Genomic DNA, 16,409 nt, shown 5'->3' on the forward strand with positions numbered 1-16,409 from the left:
TCCTGTGTTTTGTTTTGACCACAGCAGACTCTTCCTTCTGTAGAATCCAGGAATGGTTCTTACTTCATGCACTCACGATGTACAAATCAGATCATTAACCACTGAAGTAGGTGTAACAGCCTGTGAATTTTTGCTTTCAGTGAGGTCCCTTTTCTGGATTAGGAATGAAAATATGGGAAAGATGCTTAATAGATAAAAAACATCTTTCATTTCCCTCCTGCACTTTTATTGGTGTAGGCAGAGTGGGTAGATGGCTTGTTAATGAGAGCAGCTTTGGGAAATTCAGTGACCTGGGCTTGGCACTGGTAAAGACAGTGGTATTTTGCCATTAGCTGTGACAGAAGCAGAATTGAAACTCTTGTTTGGGATTTCAAAAGCAGTTAGATGCAATACTGCTATGGGCTGGATATTTTGCTGTCATTTGGCTGGCTCCTCCAATTTCTTACTTTCGTGTCTAAGCAGTGGTGCTGTTTGACTCTATGAATTCAAGGCTTATAGTCTGGCCTTGTTTATTCAGTGAGTAAATGTTTTCCCTATTGACGTGAAGCCCTTGCCAAAGGTCATCTGTTAGCTGCAGTGTCTAGTAAAACCTCAGTCCCATGAGGAATTCTTCCACCGTTTTCTCCTAGTATTATGGAGTTTACACTACTCAGAAAAATCCAACAGCCTCTTCAGTAACAGTGTTTCCACTGTGCATTTACCAATTTTATGTGCAAGGATGTGTCTGTTACAGAGCTATCTGAGAAACTTTCTTTTTTTATTTGGTGTAGCGAGGTAGTTGGCATGGAAAAATCACTCATTATAACTGAGGATTCTGAGGAAGGCTGGCGGTGTTTGTCTCTTATGCATGTCTCTTTTTTAAGTGCTTTCATATAGCACTTAAAAAATCATTTAAAGTGAGGCTCTTGTAGTTTTGATGATGAGAGCTACCCTTTTGTGTAACATGGAATAGTTAATTAATCCAGTGACCAAACCCTTGTGTACATGGACATAGAAGTGTGCATTTAAGACACTTGTTCTGATGTGTAAGACGACACAGTGAAGAAATGGAGATGGATGATATGGCAGGGATTGGATTACTCCTCACCTTTGTAGCTTCTTTGTGGCGTGAGAGAGACCTGGAAATCCATCTGATAATACCCCCTATTGAAAAAAAAAGAAAAAAAGGCAGCCCATACTCTTTTTAAATTCAGTTTATGATAAATTGTCATCAGAGCTGAATTAAAAGACACTGGTAAAGACCCAGAAGTACATCACACTGCCACTACACTAATTTTGCCAGATGCTTGCCTTGGGAACAACTGCCTTAAAGCTGCCAGACTCACCAGATCATCTCTCACAGAAACTTGAATCAAACACTCCTTGCCAGTATGGCTTCTTGTTCTTAATTCTTTATCTTGTGTGCAGGATCTCTCTCCCAGGTCCAACACTGTACAAAAACACTCAGATCCACAAAGGAATTAGAAATTTCCAGGTGCTGACTTGCTGGCACAGTGCTTTGACTCGCTGAACACCTCAGTGGTAGCTAGTTGGTCAGATATTAATGTCTTGGCAATGGAAAATATCAGAACCCATGAGAACTGAATGCTAATCTGTGTGGGTATGTGTGTGGTCTGTGTCTTCTAGGGAGGCTGTTGATTAAAGAAATCACATCTGTCTGAGTGTTAAAATGTTAATATTTACATTGCTACATTGCAGGGAAAAAATCTGGGGTTTTTTGTCATGCGTTTTAGCTGTATATCTCCCAGTTTTTGTGAGGCATTTTACTTATTCCCTTCTGACCTTGAGTTTGGGGATGGGCTGATAGGATCCTCACAAGAAGTTCATACTCCTGCTTGTGTTTCTTCTTCAGTTTTCTAGGGAACATTTAAATGGAATGGTAGTTAAATGATCTTGGGAGTCTGGCTTTTCTCACAGATTAATAAATGGCAGTCAGTCACTATTTTTCTTTCTTTTTCTTCTTTTTTTCCCATCATATAAAGAAGGAGGAGTACCCATAACTTCACCATCTTTTATATTAAAACACTAACGTTTGCTTAAAATGATCCTCTCTGTATTCTTACCTCAGGAGATAAGATTTTTAGCTATTTGCTGTGAGCATTGCTTCAGTTTTGACCATTATGCATATCCTGTGTAATGTTTGTTATTCATTGCTGTGTTCCAGAGAGTTTTTATTGGGGCAGATTCCTTAAAGTATCACTAACTGAAAAGAGAAGACAAACAGAGAACTAAAACGTAATGAATTCTTCTGATGACTTTTTATTAAGTCATATCTTTCCAATGAAAGCCTTGAACAGTTACTTCACTTCTAAAATTATTTTTTTTATTTTTTCATAGAGAACTTATCCCATCCTGTGCTTTTGAGCAGTGCTTTCTGATCCTCAAGAGGTTTCTGCTGGCTGCTGTGGGGCGGTGCTGCTCTTACAGACTGTAGCCTTACCTTTTTAATGCCTACCGTTTTTGTGCACAGGCAGTGAAGGAATGAGCAGTGTGGGAAGGTGTTTGCATCAGTTTGCTTCAATTCGTCTACAATTAATGCCCAGATTTTCAAATTCTGATTGCATTCTTCAGAGTTCACAACATAGGTCCTAGCTTCCCTATCAGGTGGACCTAGTACAAGTCCTTCATCTCTGCAACCCAGAAGGATTTATTGGCTTTTTTTTTCCTTTACTGCTGTGTAGTTGGCAGTGGAAAATACCTGCTGTACCTGTAAATCTTCCTGTGTTGAAATTAGTTGATTTTCACAGGTATAATATATTCTGGTGTCAAAGCACGATCTTGTCAAAGGAGTGCAGATTCTTTCTCTTTTTCCTTTCCTCCTGTTACAATATTTCTGAAAGCTGACAGAGACTCTGTCAAACGGTTTCAAGGCAAAAAAGGTATAATTTGTTTAGAATGTAGTGAATAATTATGCAGACAAAAATTGTACAACCACACTGGGAGATTTGCTTGGGAGAAGAGACAACAGCTTCTTCAGTGGGCTCTGCTGTGTGTGTGTGTGTGGCAGTGTGCTTCATTCTGCAGGGGCTTACACCAGCAGAAATCAGGTAACTGGTGCAGGTATCTAGGACATTAACTTCAAAGAGTACATCCCAGGCTATTGGCGGAGCTCCTGGTCAGTTATTAATCTGCAGTAAGTCATTTATTGATGCTCAGGAGGAAGGATGTTATGAAGTGGCTTTTTTGGGAATGCTGGGTGGAAGGCAGGTAATTGCAGTGCAACCAGTACAGGCATACCTCAGTTAGGAAATGAGGAACAAAACAGACCCAGGAGAGTGATCACAGAAGCTTAGGATTGAGTGGCTTTTATTTTCTGGTTCATTTTGAAAGAGTTTCCTGGAGGTTTGTCACAGAAGCCTGCAAATTATCATTTCTGTATCCTAGGTCTGTCTACCTGGTCCCAGCACTCCAGATCTCGGCGTTGTAGGACTTCGTGTTCCAGAGATGAAGACCGGAAACCTTCTGAGGTATTTCTGGAATTTGATTTGCATTTTGTTACATCTGTCAAAGTACCTGTACAAAATATATACATACATGTTTTCTGGTAATGGATCAATTTTTTCTGATTTACTATTTTTTTTTTTAATGCTACATTTTGGCTGGCACATACCTCCCTTCCCTCACCCCTTTTTCCCCACCCCTCTCTCCCCCAAAGATCAGAGAGTTCAGCTGTTGGCACAGCTACTGCCACCACCAGTTTCTATCTGTGAATTTTGTTGTAGTCTGACACCCATTCAGCGTAGCTGCAGAGCCTTTCTTGTGCTATTTTAGGCATCAGGGTTTATTTGCAGCTTGATTTGTGAACAGTGGAAATTTACATTAGGCGCATTTATTTCATAGTTTGTATTGGGGCTTGGTGTGTGTGATCTTTGCTAAAGTGCTTGTCAAACTAGAAATCTGCTTCCTGACAGTTCTCTCTCGTCTAGTGCTTTGAAGAAATACTATCAGGGGAGATAAAAATCTTTGAACTTTCCAGGTTGGATCAGCTGTTAGTAACACACAAAATGTGATCCATTTCTTTGGAAATGTTCTTGCTGAATCTTCCTGTCTTCAGGCAAAATACTGCGCTGTAGACTTTGTAGAAGCTGCAAAGAAACAATTAGCCCTGGGAGATGGAATTTCTCATTTATTGTGCTTGCCCAGTACATGTGTTCCTTACACATTAGTGAGTGGTGTTGAGGAAAAACTGCTTTATTAACCTCCCTAATGACAGTGTACTTAAGTCTCAGAGAAGAGTTCTCACAAGGAGAATCCTATTCTTTGTTCAGTGTGAACTATGCCTGGTACTGGCAGTTTCCAAACTCCTTTGATTGTTGGCTCTTAAAGACCTTTTTTTTGTGAATGTGGAGATCCCTGGTGAATTTATTCTTGTTAGCAATAGGCTTGTTTTCCTTAGTTATCTTTTGAGTTGTGCATCCCTTAGAAGTAGCCCCTTATGCCTGCTTTTGAGAGCTACCTCATGAAAGGCTATCAAGAAATTATCTGAGATAATTAGGAGCCTTGCTGTTGTTTTTTTTGCATGCTTCTGTTTTATTGTCTCCCTTACCTTGCTTTTGTCGTCAGAATCTTAGCAGTTTTGTGCTGTTCTCTCGTGTTTTCTCAGTCTGGATGAACTTCTCTTGTACTTCCCTTTAGCTCTGCTCCACAGCCTTTCCCCCTCTGTGTTGTCCCTGCTCGCCACAGCAGGAGAAGCGTGCTGGCAGGAGAGTGACACTTGGTGAATTCCCCGGGTGAAATCCTGTGCTCATTGAAGTTGGTGGCAAAATTCCCATTGACTTCAGTGTGGCCAGGGTTTCACCCTTTAGCTTTGAAGTGTTCAGTGCTTCTGAGAGCCTGCACTTCTGTAAGCTCTGCTTTCCTCCAGGCACTCTGATTGCATCAGCAGCTAGAGCAGAAAGAATGGTGTCACGGGGCCACTGGCCTGGGAAGGAGTTTCTTGGCTGTCAGGTGCTGCGTTAGCTTTGCTTCTGAGGGAGTTTTGTGACAAATTTATCCAAGAGCCTGAGTTATTTTGGCTCTGAGATTGAGCAAGGTTTGTGTCCCATTTTATATTTTTAGTCTTTTAATTTGACTTTTGATTGCTTTAAGTCAAATCACTTAAAAGTGCAGAATCCCCAGGCCAGCTGTGCTTGTTTGTTTTGTGAGCCCATTTACTTTGTGGCTTACTTTTCATTTCTTGATTGAAGCCTCACAGGACTTGTAATTGAATTGTTTAAAACATTTCATTATATTTCATTACCAGTGTTCACCTTCTTCTTCATATGGTAATATTTTTCTTTACTTTTTAATGTTAGCAGTTTTTCTGAACATGTCAAGACAAGCGTTAAGAAAAATGTCATGATTTTATGCTATTTTAATGACAAAACCAGAGTGGAAACAGAAACATACACAGACAGAAGTGGGATAGTACGTGTGTGTTGGGAGGGAGGAAAGGCTTCAAGGTGTGCAGTGTGGCAAGGCAAATCACACTTGAAAAGATTCTCAGAAGTGTAATTAGCTATCAGATACTCTAAAATCCTTCCCAATTTTCAGGTGTGTGAGTAGTGGATGACAGAAGTGGCTGCCCTGGGGAGGCCTGCCTGGTTAGCTCTCTGTGTACATCAGGTTCTGCCTCAGCCACGTGCAGCAGCAGGCTGGGGCTGAGGAAACAGCGTGGCCATTGGTTTGGGGCTGGGAGGATGGGTCACTTTGCCCCCTTAGCAGCCTCGTCAGGGAGTCTAGGAGCTGCTCTGAAAACCCAGAGTCTTTTCCTCTGTAGCTGCAGCATGGGGCTTGCTGGATGTTGATTCTGACAACCACAGACTGAGAAGTCTGCAGGGAGCTCTACCTGTAGTTTTCTTGTCCTAGTGGTGCTTATTTTCTGTCACCTGGTTGCTTTTTAACCCTTTCCTTTGAATGAGGCATGGAGTAGTTACAAATTAGTGTTGTGGAGGTGAGGAGGGCCTTGCCTTTTGCAGGGAGAGGGGTGGGAAGGACTGGAACTCATGTCAGCAAGTGCAGGCCTGTAGTTGGGATGCCTGTGGTAGCAGCACTCTTGGCTTTCTGCAACACCAGCAGGCTGGAGCTGTCACAGCAGTGCCACAGCAGGCCTGCCACAGGAGTGAATCCCTTTTTATTTCGTTCTGTGGCTTGTTGAAGACAGCACGGCTGCTTGTTCATGGCTGCTAGCCCAAAGGTTGCCAAGCATCCTGCTGGCTTTAGAGCTGGATGCCTTTGCAAAGGCAAGGTAAAATAACAGCTGTGACACAGAGGTGTCTGTAGCTGATTGAATAATATCTGTGCTGAACAGGGCACTGCCACCAGAATTCCAGTTTGGGTCTTCTTTTTTTGATCTTTTGGGTTATTTTTTTAAGTACTTGCACAAAGAGTCATCTCCTTAGAATTTCCTCTTGCAGCTGGTCATGGTGGAGTCATGCCTTTATCTGTACTACAGGGAATTTCTAGAATGTCTTCGTATGAGTCAGAGCTCCAATAATTTAAAAAAAAAAAAATCCAAAAAGCCTTGGAGCAAAAATTAATCTTCCTTGTGCTGGTGTTTTACAACTCAGAGCTCCTGCAGCTTTTATTTGCAGCCAGTGTGGAGGTAAAAGTGGGTAACACCTTTTAGAACTATGTCTCCAGTGCAGGAGGAGAACCAGTGGAGTTAGAGAAAGTCATCCTGTCAGTATTTGTGCCTTCAGCCACCCCTTTCCCTGCCATGAAGCTAAACTTTATTCTGCAGTGGGCTGGGCTAGTGCACTGGTGGTACAGTGACCCTGTTACACACTGTGCTCCATGGTTACCCTGAAGCTGTGAATCATAGAGTGTCAATATCAAATGTCAGTGTCTCTATTTTTCTCTCTTGGTCACTCTCTTTGCAGGTGTTCAGAACGGACCTGATCACTGCCATGAAGTTACATGACTCCTTCCAGCTGAACCCTGATGAATACTATGTGCTGGCAGATCCCTGGAGGCAGGAGTGGGAAAAGGGAGTTCAGGTGCCAGTTAGCCCAGGGACCATCCCAGAACCAGTAGCCAGGTATAATTTGGAGGAATGTGAACAAATACACACACGTTTGTGCTAGCAGCTTATGTCTACATTGCCTTGGCTTCCTGAGCTTTATTGCAGTGCCCAGCTAGGAAGGTCTTGATTCTCAGAGATGAAGAGCAACCTGCCTCACCTTTTTGAATGGTCAGAGAGGTCAAGAATCAGGCCTGTTCTGCCTGTATGAAATATAAATGTCAGAGAACTGATTTTGGCAATACACTAGCATGGAGTGTGATGACAGAACCTTAAAAATAGCTTCTATTTTTAAGCCAGACTTGAGCTCACTTATCATTGCCAGAAGAGCCCTTGTCTGGTGTTCCCTCTGCTTATTTCGAAGCCATAGGTTCCTTTCAAGGAACAGCTGGACAAACCAGGCTTAAGGGCTAGAGAAAACACAGCATTTATTTTGTTTTCGTATTATTTTCTTGTGTGATTTCATTTACTAACCCAAGAAATTGATTGTACAACATTTCGTCTGTTTTAAGAACTGTCCAGATGTGCATGTAACTAAATAATGTGAGATTTTCTACCTCTTATCCAAAACCCCCTTATTTTCCTTGCCATGTTTGTTACACGTAGATACTATTTCCTGTTTCAAATTAAACACTGCAGTTCTAAGGGCAGGAGTGTGCTGCAGCCCATTTTATGCTTACTAGGGATTGGAGAAAATAAGAACAAGGATTTTTGCCATTTAATCATTCTAGATCTCTTTGAGTCAGTCCAAGCTGACCCATAAGTCATCACCAAACAACCCACCAGTGCTAGTGGGACCACAACAGCTCAGTCCTTAATACATAAAAAATTCATGATGATGGTACACTGACTTCTTCTTGTTAGGTCTGTATCTGTCAGCTCTAACCTTGGATTGGGGGGGAGGCTACAGGAATATTTGTTAGTATTGTTTTTGTTCTGTGCAGCAACCTGCAGAGTGCCCCCCTAAGTCTGTATGATGAGGAGCTAACCTGCACATGAGGTAAACCCTGTCCTTCCTTCTTCTGAAGGATTGGACCCAGAGCTCGAAGGACAACCTGGCATTTTGCTCTTGGCTCTGCAGTTTAGAACATGGGAACATAGCCTTTCCCTGCTCCACACTGACCTCTCCCAGTCCCTGCAGAGACAAACACACACAGAGTACACGTGCACTCACATTGCCTGCTCCTCACTGATTTCTCTGTTAAGCATTTCCCAAGGCTGTGGGAGGGCCAGGACACCTGTGGACTGGAGCAGAGGAAAAACCTCCCAGGGGATCACCACACTGTGTCTGTCAGGGAGGTGGTTTGGTGGCTATAGCAGGTCCAGGTACTCACCTAGGAGAGAGCTTTTCTCTGCCAAGGGCCAGTAGAGATGTTGCTCTAAATTTAAGATGTGAAAAGATAGGGAAAGAAGGCATCTACAGTTGTAGGTATTGGCACAGCAGGCACCACTCCTTGTTAGCTGCTGAGCTATCTTGTATAGTCCTGCTGCTGAGCACCTGCTGGTCAGAAGGGCCCACTGATGCCTGATTACTGTGCTCTTTGCTCCCTCACAGAACACTCGGAGAGCCCTGCCGGGGTGCTGCTGGAGTGCGGAACTGCTCTGTTCCTGACTTTGGGAGGGAAGGGAGGGTGTTCTGTACGTGGAATAAGCAATAGACAGATCATAGCTGGTGTAGGATAGAAGCCAAGGCTGTACAGGGAGATGATGCAAGGAACATAGCAGCAAATGAAAGGTGTGGCCTGGTAGTGACTGGGTGAGGGCAGAGGAGCAGGAGAAAGGAGTGAGGCTGTGTGGTGATTCACTGTAAACACATGGTCAGATGGACAATGCAGCTGAATGGTTTTCAGTGTGTAGTAAGAGTTGCTTTTTTTTTTACTTCTTTCTATCACAGAAATGAAGCCAGGAAAGGGAATTGTTTTGAGGTCAGAGTCACTATGCTTGTTTATTCTGTGCCACTACTGTGGCAGGGTGCTGCCCAGAGGTTATGATTTCCATTGAGAGGTACTCTGGAAGGAATTTATGATAAGGAAGATTTGGAGAGCAGTGCCCACTCTACAGTACATTCTCTGTGAAGATGCAGTAGTGTCTAACATTTTCATGCTGTGCAGTATTACCAGAAACAGGGCAGTGCAGTTAGGTTGGCAAGGTCATTCACATTTGTATTTTTTCACAGCACCTCAGAAGCCCCAAATTCAGCATTTGGCTCTTGCTTACTGTTCCTCATTGTTGTCTGAAATAAGCTAGAAGAGGGAAAGCTTTAGGGATGTGCAGAAGACTGAAAGGTAGAGGATTACTGAGATCTGTTTGTGCAAATACAGCAATGGCAGATCAGGGTTTCTGCTAGGAGGAGTTAACACACGGGACCTCGGATGGGGGCAGAATAGACTGGAGGATGGAGGCTGTCCTGCTCATTGTGGAGCTTAGGCTGTTCCCAGCAGAGAGTTGTGGCAACACAGAGTGGTGCAATCTCCTCCTTTGCAGCACCCCAAAAAATCATCTCCAGTGGTACTGCAGGAGGCACACATTTGGCAGTGTGGCCTGTTGCTCCTGGAGGGACCAGGGTTGTGTTGTGAAGTGGGTGTCATCCAAGCTCAATTTCAGTGTGTGCTGTTAACTAAGAGAAGGGACAATGTCCTCTGCTCCCACAGCTGGAAAGACTTCTTTTCTCCTTGAATGTTCTTGTTGTCAGTATTTTAGTTAAACAGATTTGATTTAAAAAATGTCTTAAACCAGAGTTTAACATCTGTGTATATGACAGCCACTATGTAAATACGTGTTCCTGCTTTAGCTTTAAACGAATGGGAATTTCAGGTAAGAGGAAGCACAGCTCTGTCCTCTAGTATGTCATTTTGTTTAGAATTCTGGTAATGAACTGAATTTCTAGATGACTCCAGTTAAGTTCTTCTACCACCAATCTGTTATGGAAGTGCACGGAACTGTTTTCCCATCTCCGTGGTGCCAGGTGATTGCTGGGATGGTTAGGTGGCTGCTGCTGCTGGTTGTTAGTCGCTTAGAGTAAAGCATTTTGAATTCTCTAGAGATGAGCCTCTCAGCAGCCTGGCACACCTCATGTCTGCCTGTGTGTCTGTTTCAGAGTTGTGTCCGAGACAAAAGCCGTCACCTTCACGCGTCCCAGGAAATACATTGTTTCCTCAGGCGCAGAGCCTCCCGAGCTGGGCTACGTTGACATTCGAACCCTGGCAGACAGCATGTGTCGCTATGACCTCAATGATGTGGACGTAGCATGGCTGCAACTTGCCAATGAAGAATTCAAAGAAATGGGTGAGCAATGAGTGATTTGTTGCCTTTTTCCCCCCCTTTTTTCTTTTTAAAGCTGGCAATCTTAAGAATAATTTCGGGGAGGGCAGCAGTGGGAGGAAACAGTAGAGGTATGAGGAGATAGTAATTATGAGATGGGGTAGCCACGGCAAAGCAGACCTGATGTGATTAAGCCCTAAGATAGATGCCTTCATAACTCCTGCATTGTATCTGCTTAGACCTGGTCAGAATCTGACCACATGTTTTAGTCTTTTCTCTGCTGCTTTTCATCTCACAAAGTTCCCAGTTTGCCATCTTGGTTCTCAGAGAACATCAGATAGACCACTGAGGTAGTTTTTCCAGTTTATTCATTTTTCTCTTCATCACAAATCCGTGTCATCATTTTAGGTACTGGTGTGCAGTGTGGATAGACAAGTTGTTTGGCAGGTTTGTGCCAGCTGAGTGGTGCAGGGAATGGGACAGCAAGGAATTCCTGCAATGATTTATTGGAGGGAGCTCCCAAATCTCTCTGTGACTGTGTGCTCTAGTTCCAAAGCAGGAGGAGCTGGCACAAGGGGAATAGCTGTTCCCTTTTCTGCAGAATGGGTTGTGTGTGGGAAAGGACAGGGGAGAAGGGTGAACTGGAGTGTTTCTTTGGTGAGTGCTTCAGGAGAGGATTTCAGTGGAACTAAACAGGATGTAAGTCCGCACAGAACTTCTACCACATTATTTGGGTGAGGGAAATCGTGCTGTGCCAGATAGAAGGAGGTTTGGACATGCTGGTGAACACTTCTGGGTTTTGTCTTGGCATTGTGGCAGTTCCCTGCTTTGGGTGGCAGTTTAGTCAAACATGTTTTAACCTGGCTGTAGCCCATAGGTGGCATGGCTGAAGAAGTGGTAAACCACAAAATGACCATTTATAACTCTATTTCTCCTTTCTAAACCAACACATGAAAGAAACAGATGATGTCTTGACCTGGTCTCTTACCCAGGTGTTTTTTCCAGATTTCACATCAGTCCTGCTCAGGTTTTGTGTTGGGCTTAGAGGATTTCAGTTTACAATTCCAGAGTTTAGGTTACCTTTCCAGGTATCTTCAGGAAAACAGCAGCAGCAAGTTCCCTTAGCTTCCTCAAGGGAAAAACATATTTTTTATTGTTTATTTGGTATCCTCCTATCCAGTCTGTCTGTCTTGTGCCAAAACCAGAAGAGGGCTCTTAGAGTGGCCTGTGAGCAGCACAAAAGGGGAAGATTTGTACCTCTGCAGGAAGCCCTGTGGTAGCCATTCTGCTACACCAGCATAACCTTTAAAAGTATATGCTGCACGTGGCACACTGAACAGCTAGGATTTGTTGGATCTTATGTTTTGGTGTAGTTTGTTTGCTCTAAATCATGACCCAGTCAGTTTTGCTATGTGTAAAGGGAAGGAGATTCTCCTGTCAGTGCCAGGCAGCATGTTGGGGCTCTTGAAATATGTACATGGGTGCTTGGTCAGACACTGCACACTACAGATACTACAAATGGGCATTTGAAAAGTGAGCTACTTCCTGATCTGCACCTGGAGCACTTCCTTATGGTGTCCCTGCAGCCATGAATTCCCTGTGTTTTCTTTGATACCTGTTGGACTGCTTCAGGTACTGAGAAGGTACAGTGTGTCTGTAGCAGAATGACTGCAAACCTCTGAACGGGAGCTGCAGCCCTTGCAATTGCACAGTCAGTCAGTCACGTCTCCGAGGGTCACTTACAAAGTGAGAGCACTCGTGAGGTCAGAATTCAGTTGCAAGCTGGTGCAAAACCTGCCATCATCTGCTTTGCTGGTGCAGCAGGTCTGGGTTGCAGGGCAAAATTCTTTCATCAGCAGGATGTTGGATGTTCCCTCTTGCTGCTCAGTTTGGGTAGTATGGGATGCATTGATCTCTGCTGCAAGGATTTACCTGTCAGTAAGGGAAGCTGGAAGTACTTTTGTGGAGTGTTTATCTTCGGATCTGGAGGAGCTGGAGAGGTTTTTATTCTTCTTTTGTAGAATTTTTTGCTCATTTTTTCACAGGAAGGGCCAAAAGGAGAATTTTCTTGTTAAAACACCCATCCTGAGGTGGCCATCTCCTCTCTGTCTGTCCTGGTTTCAGCGAGGATAGAGTTAATTACTTCTCAGTAGCTGTTACAAGTGCAGTATTTTGGATTTGTAATGAGAATGGTGTTGATAACACACTGATATTTTGGGGTTCGTGTTTATCCTAAGTCAGGGGCTTTTTTTTCCTTGTCTCAGGCTCTGCCAGTGAGGAGGTGACCAAAAGAAACTGGGAGGGAGCATAGGCAGGGCAGGTGACCCAAACTGACCAAAGGGATATTCTACACAATAGAAAGTCATGCCTAGGATATAAACTGGGGGAGTTACCTGGAAGGGGAGGCCTTTCTGTTTCAAAACAAATCTGAATTACACAGTACCACAACATAATCAGCCTGTAGCTATGTGTCATGAATAATTTTCTGATGGATGCTTTTGGAAAAGAGCAAATTCCATATTAGATATTGCATTAATTTATTGTCCTAGATTTGATGTTGCATTTATTACAGATATGTTTTTCACTTTTTAAAACAAATTAATTTATTGGTGTAGCAGGGTCTGATGGACACCTCAGCTGGGGTTGCACCCTGTTGGGTTGGAACTTGTGATAAACCAATAACTGTTGTTAGAAACTGCAGATTTGCTTCTGGTATCATAAGAGATTTTGTCATTGATTTTTCTCCCCTTGCTCCATCACTTTTGGTTCAAAATACTTTCAAATCTTTCATCAAAGAGTCAGCATCTGGATGGCAAAATTGGAGCAAAAGCCATAGATGGTGCCTGTCCCAGAAGGAAAAATGAGAAGAAGACCAGGAAGCCAGAATCAGTCTTTGAAAGTTTCTCTCAGAATTTGAAAGATTTCAATACTCCACTTTTGTTAGTTTAATACAGTTATAAGACAACTTTGACATTCTTTTTACAGTTTCCCTGGTGGTTTATGCTGGAATGGACATGATTGTCTAGGCATGAAATGCATCCATGTGGGGATTGGCTGTGTCTGCTCAGCTGTTAAAAAAGGTGGAGATATTTGTGGTGATGGTTATCACTCTTTTCTTTAACTAAGTGAACAGCTCCTGTTTTTCAGGGATGCTGGAGCTGGATGAGTACACCATGGAAAGGGTGATGGAGGAGTTTGAACAGCGCTGCTACGATAACATGAACCACGCCATCGAGACGGAAGAAGGGCTTGGGATTGAGTACGATGAGGACGTTGTCTGCGACGTCTGTCAGTCTCCAGATGGAGAGGATGGCAATGAAATGGTGTTCTGTGACAAATGCAATATTTGTGTGCACCAGGTACGGTGGCCCGGGCACAGCAGCAGGGTGTAGGGTGGTAACAGAAACTTCTCCAAAAGGGACTCAGGTAGGGTTTATTACAGGTAATTTAACAGAGAACCTACTGAGCCTTGCTAAGGAAGCACTACTATGTGTCACCTTTCTGCGGTAGTTCAGAAGTTTTTGTTAGGTAAAAGAAGAGATACAATTTTAGCCTGTTTCCATGGGTGCTTCTTACTGTGGCAGGTGCCTTCCTATCAGCCTGTCCTTCCTTCCCAGCTTTAACAAGTTTCTGTTGTCATTCCGTGTTTGGAAAAACTTGTCTGGTGAGCAGGAAACACATTTTCTGACATGTGTTACTTAACTACTTTTGGACTAAAGATAAAGAATTAGGTGCTTTAGCATTAGTACAGTGATATGCAGCTCTAAGTACAAGTGACTATCCTACAAGATATGCAGAGTAAAGTTGATATTTTCGGACCTGTAGTGTTCCTCTGATCACGTCGAACCTGAAACTTACGCATGTTAAAGCTGATAGGAATTTGGACAGAGGGCTCCATAAAGACGCAGTCTTCTGACAAATGGGCTCTTAATTAGTTGCCGTCCTGCACTTTTCCCTCCGAATAAAAGTAATTGTGAGAGTTGAGAGGCTGTGTGTAAAGAGCTGAGAAACAACCTGGTGTTTGCTTTGTTCTCTCTGCCTCTGCTGCCGGCGCGGGTGCAGGCGTGTTACGGGATCCTGAAGGTGCCCGAGGGCAGCTGGCTGTGCCGGACCTGCGCGCTGGGCGTCCAGCCCAAGTGCCTCCTGTGCCCCAAGAAGGGCGGCGCCATGAAGCCCACCCGGAGTGGCACCAAGTGGGTGCACGTCAGCTGTGCTCTCTGGATTCCAGAGGTGGGTGCTGGAGTGTGATTCTGGGAGAGAAAAAAACCCTCTTTAAAGCATTGTTCAACTTAGAAATGCAGGATAAAAGGTTCTTGGTTAGATAAAAAGCCTGGCTGGGGATGATGCCTCACCTGTAAAGAAACTGATTGCATTCCCTTTTTCAATCAAAATTGGACCTTGAAAAATGAGGCCTTTGCTGCTGGCAAAGCTCATTTCACAAGGACACCAGATACTGTTTCACTTCGTAAACAGAACATTAAAGGTGAATCAGGAAAGTTTGAATGTGAAGGTTTGAATTCCTGTGTGCTCTCGTAGTCAGAGTGTTCATCCTGTATGGTAATCTTAAATTGGTGGGCTTCACCTTGAAACTGGTTTGTTTGTTCACAAAGTGAGAAGCTGATTTTTTTTTCTAAAAAAGAATTTTAGATCCTTATAAACTGAGGAATTTGGGACACACTAAGTTGCATAAACACACAAAGAATTTGACTTCTTTGATAAAATTGTTTCTCTTTTCAGTTAACAGTGTCACAGTCACTCCATTTTTTGACCATTTTTCTCTTAGGTGAGCATCGGAAGCCCCGAGAAAATGGAGCCCATCACAAAAGTTTCCCACATTCCCAGCAGTAGGTGGGCACTGGTGTGCAGCCTTTGTAATGAAAAAGTTGGAGCTTCTATACAGGTAATTTAACAACAAAAATATCCACATGTTTTCTTTTGCCAGTTTTTAGTAGACTGCAAAATGTGTTTACTGGTTGTTACAATGGACTTAACTGACCTGATCTGCACCAGAGCATTTCAGACTGGGCAGTGCTGTTGCACATGCATATTTATATTGGGTTATTAGCTGTAAGGCACCTGTGGATCCTGTACAGTGGAAAATCACCCAGAAATGTTAAATAATCCTTTTATGAAAAATTTTAAAATCTAGAAAGATTGAGAAAACATTACCAAGCCTCAGATTTTTGAAAGAGGAGATACTTTGTTCCTCGAGACAGCAGACAACACTTGATCTCCTTTACCTGAGAACAAATGATGAGGGAGTGTAAGGACAAGTGACCCATTTGGGGCAGTGTTGTTATTGTGTAGAAAAAGACAGTAAGACATAACTTAGCATTGTGGTGATGCTCCTCATCCTTAGAGCACTTCCAGCAGCAAAACAGTCCTGAGGATTGAGACAGAGAGGATGATGCTACAGTCTCATAAGGAGGTTCAAGTAGAGCTCTTTCTTTTGGGGCTAGCCTGATGTTACAGGATCCATGGTGGCCAGACTAGCATTAAGACACAAAAATTGCTCAAGTCCTACACTACTTTGAAATTAGTTTATATCCATTTCCCTTTTCTCCTCTGCTCCAAGTCATTTGACGAGGCTGCCAGGAAAAGCTGTAAGCCAGCAATGCAGCAGTAGTTCAGTGAAACCTATCACAGTCCACTTCCATGTGAGGAATGTATGAAATAGTAAGTGTTAACTAGAGAAAATAAATCTGTCCACAGCATATAAATTTGCAACCATAATCCCTCCTTGCAGAGCCATCCCCTCCCTCTTGGCTGCTGTTACGTTGCTGAAACTGTTTTGTCCATTCTCCAGACCACCTTCTGATATGTGCACAACAATTAGGAAAAGTGGCAGCTGGAAGTGTGTGTCAGGCTGGTCAGGGAGCAGCTGCAGTAAGCTGGGAAAAATAAGACTGTGTATTCTCCCAGGTTCAGCAGATTTCCTCCCAGTGAGACAAGCTTTCCCCTCTTCTCCCAATAAAACATGAGCTGCAGTAAGAGCTAATTATGGCTAAAGTACTTCTCTGTGCTGCTCAGTGTTCCAGTTGGGATGCTCCTGGCCTGTTTTTTAGTAGGAGAGGAAAGGGCAAAAGATGCTTTGGTATTTTTTAATTCCTTTTATATGTTGATTTTATTAAAGACTGCTCATTTAAAA

At 43.3% G+C, this 16,409-nt stretch overlaps 1 protein-coding gene across 12 annotated transcripts in view; it reads left to right on the forward strand.

Moving 5' to 3' along the window:
- Positions 1 to 16,409, forward strand: part of JADE1 (jade family PHD finger 1) — an 87,699-nt gene that overhangs the window by 64,006 nt on the left and 7,284 nt on the right. For 11 of the 12 annotated variants that reach the window (XM_069012666.1, XM_069012665.1, XM_069012671.1 and 8 more), the window contains exons 3-8: positions 3,385 to 3,467; positions 6,861 to 7,018; positions 10,098 to 10,285; positions 13,409 to 13,620; positions 14,324 to 14,491; positions 15,045 to 15,161. In XM_069012666.1, the coding sequence (XP_068868767.1) occupies positions 3,385 to 3,467; positions 6,861 to 7,018; positions 10,098 to 10,285; positions 13,409 to 13,620; positions 14,324 to 14,491; positions 15,045 to 15,161 (926 nt within the window). The remainder of the gene's footprint in view (positions 1 to 3,384; positions 3,468 to 6,860; positions 7,019 to 10,097; positions 10,286 to 13,408; positions 13,621 to 14,323; positions 14,492 to 15,044; positions 15,162 to 16,409) is intronic. The other variant, XM_069012673.1, reaches the window with a different exon arrangement.

This window comes from Aphelocoma coerulescens, chromosome 4 (assembly GCF_041296385.1).
Source record: "Aphelocoma coerulescens isolate FSJ_1873_10779 chromosome 4, UR_Acoe_1.0, whole genome shotgun sequence".
In the NCBI taxonomy this organism is placed as follows: Eukaryota; Metazoa; Chordata; class Aves; order Passeriformes; family Corvidae; genus Aphelocoma; species Aphelocoma coerulescens.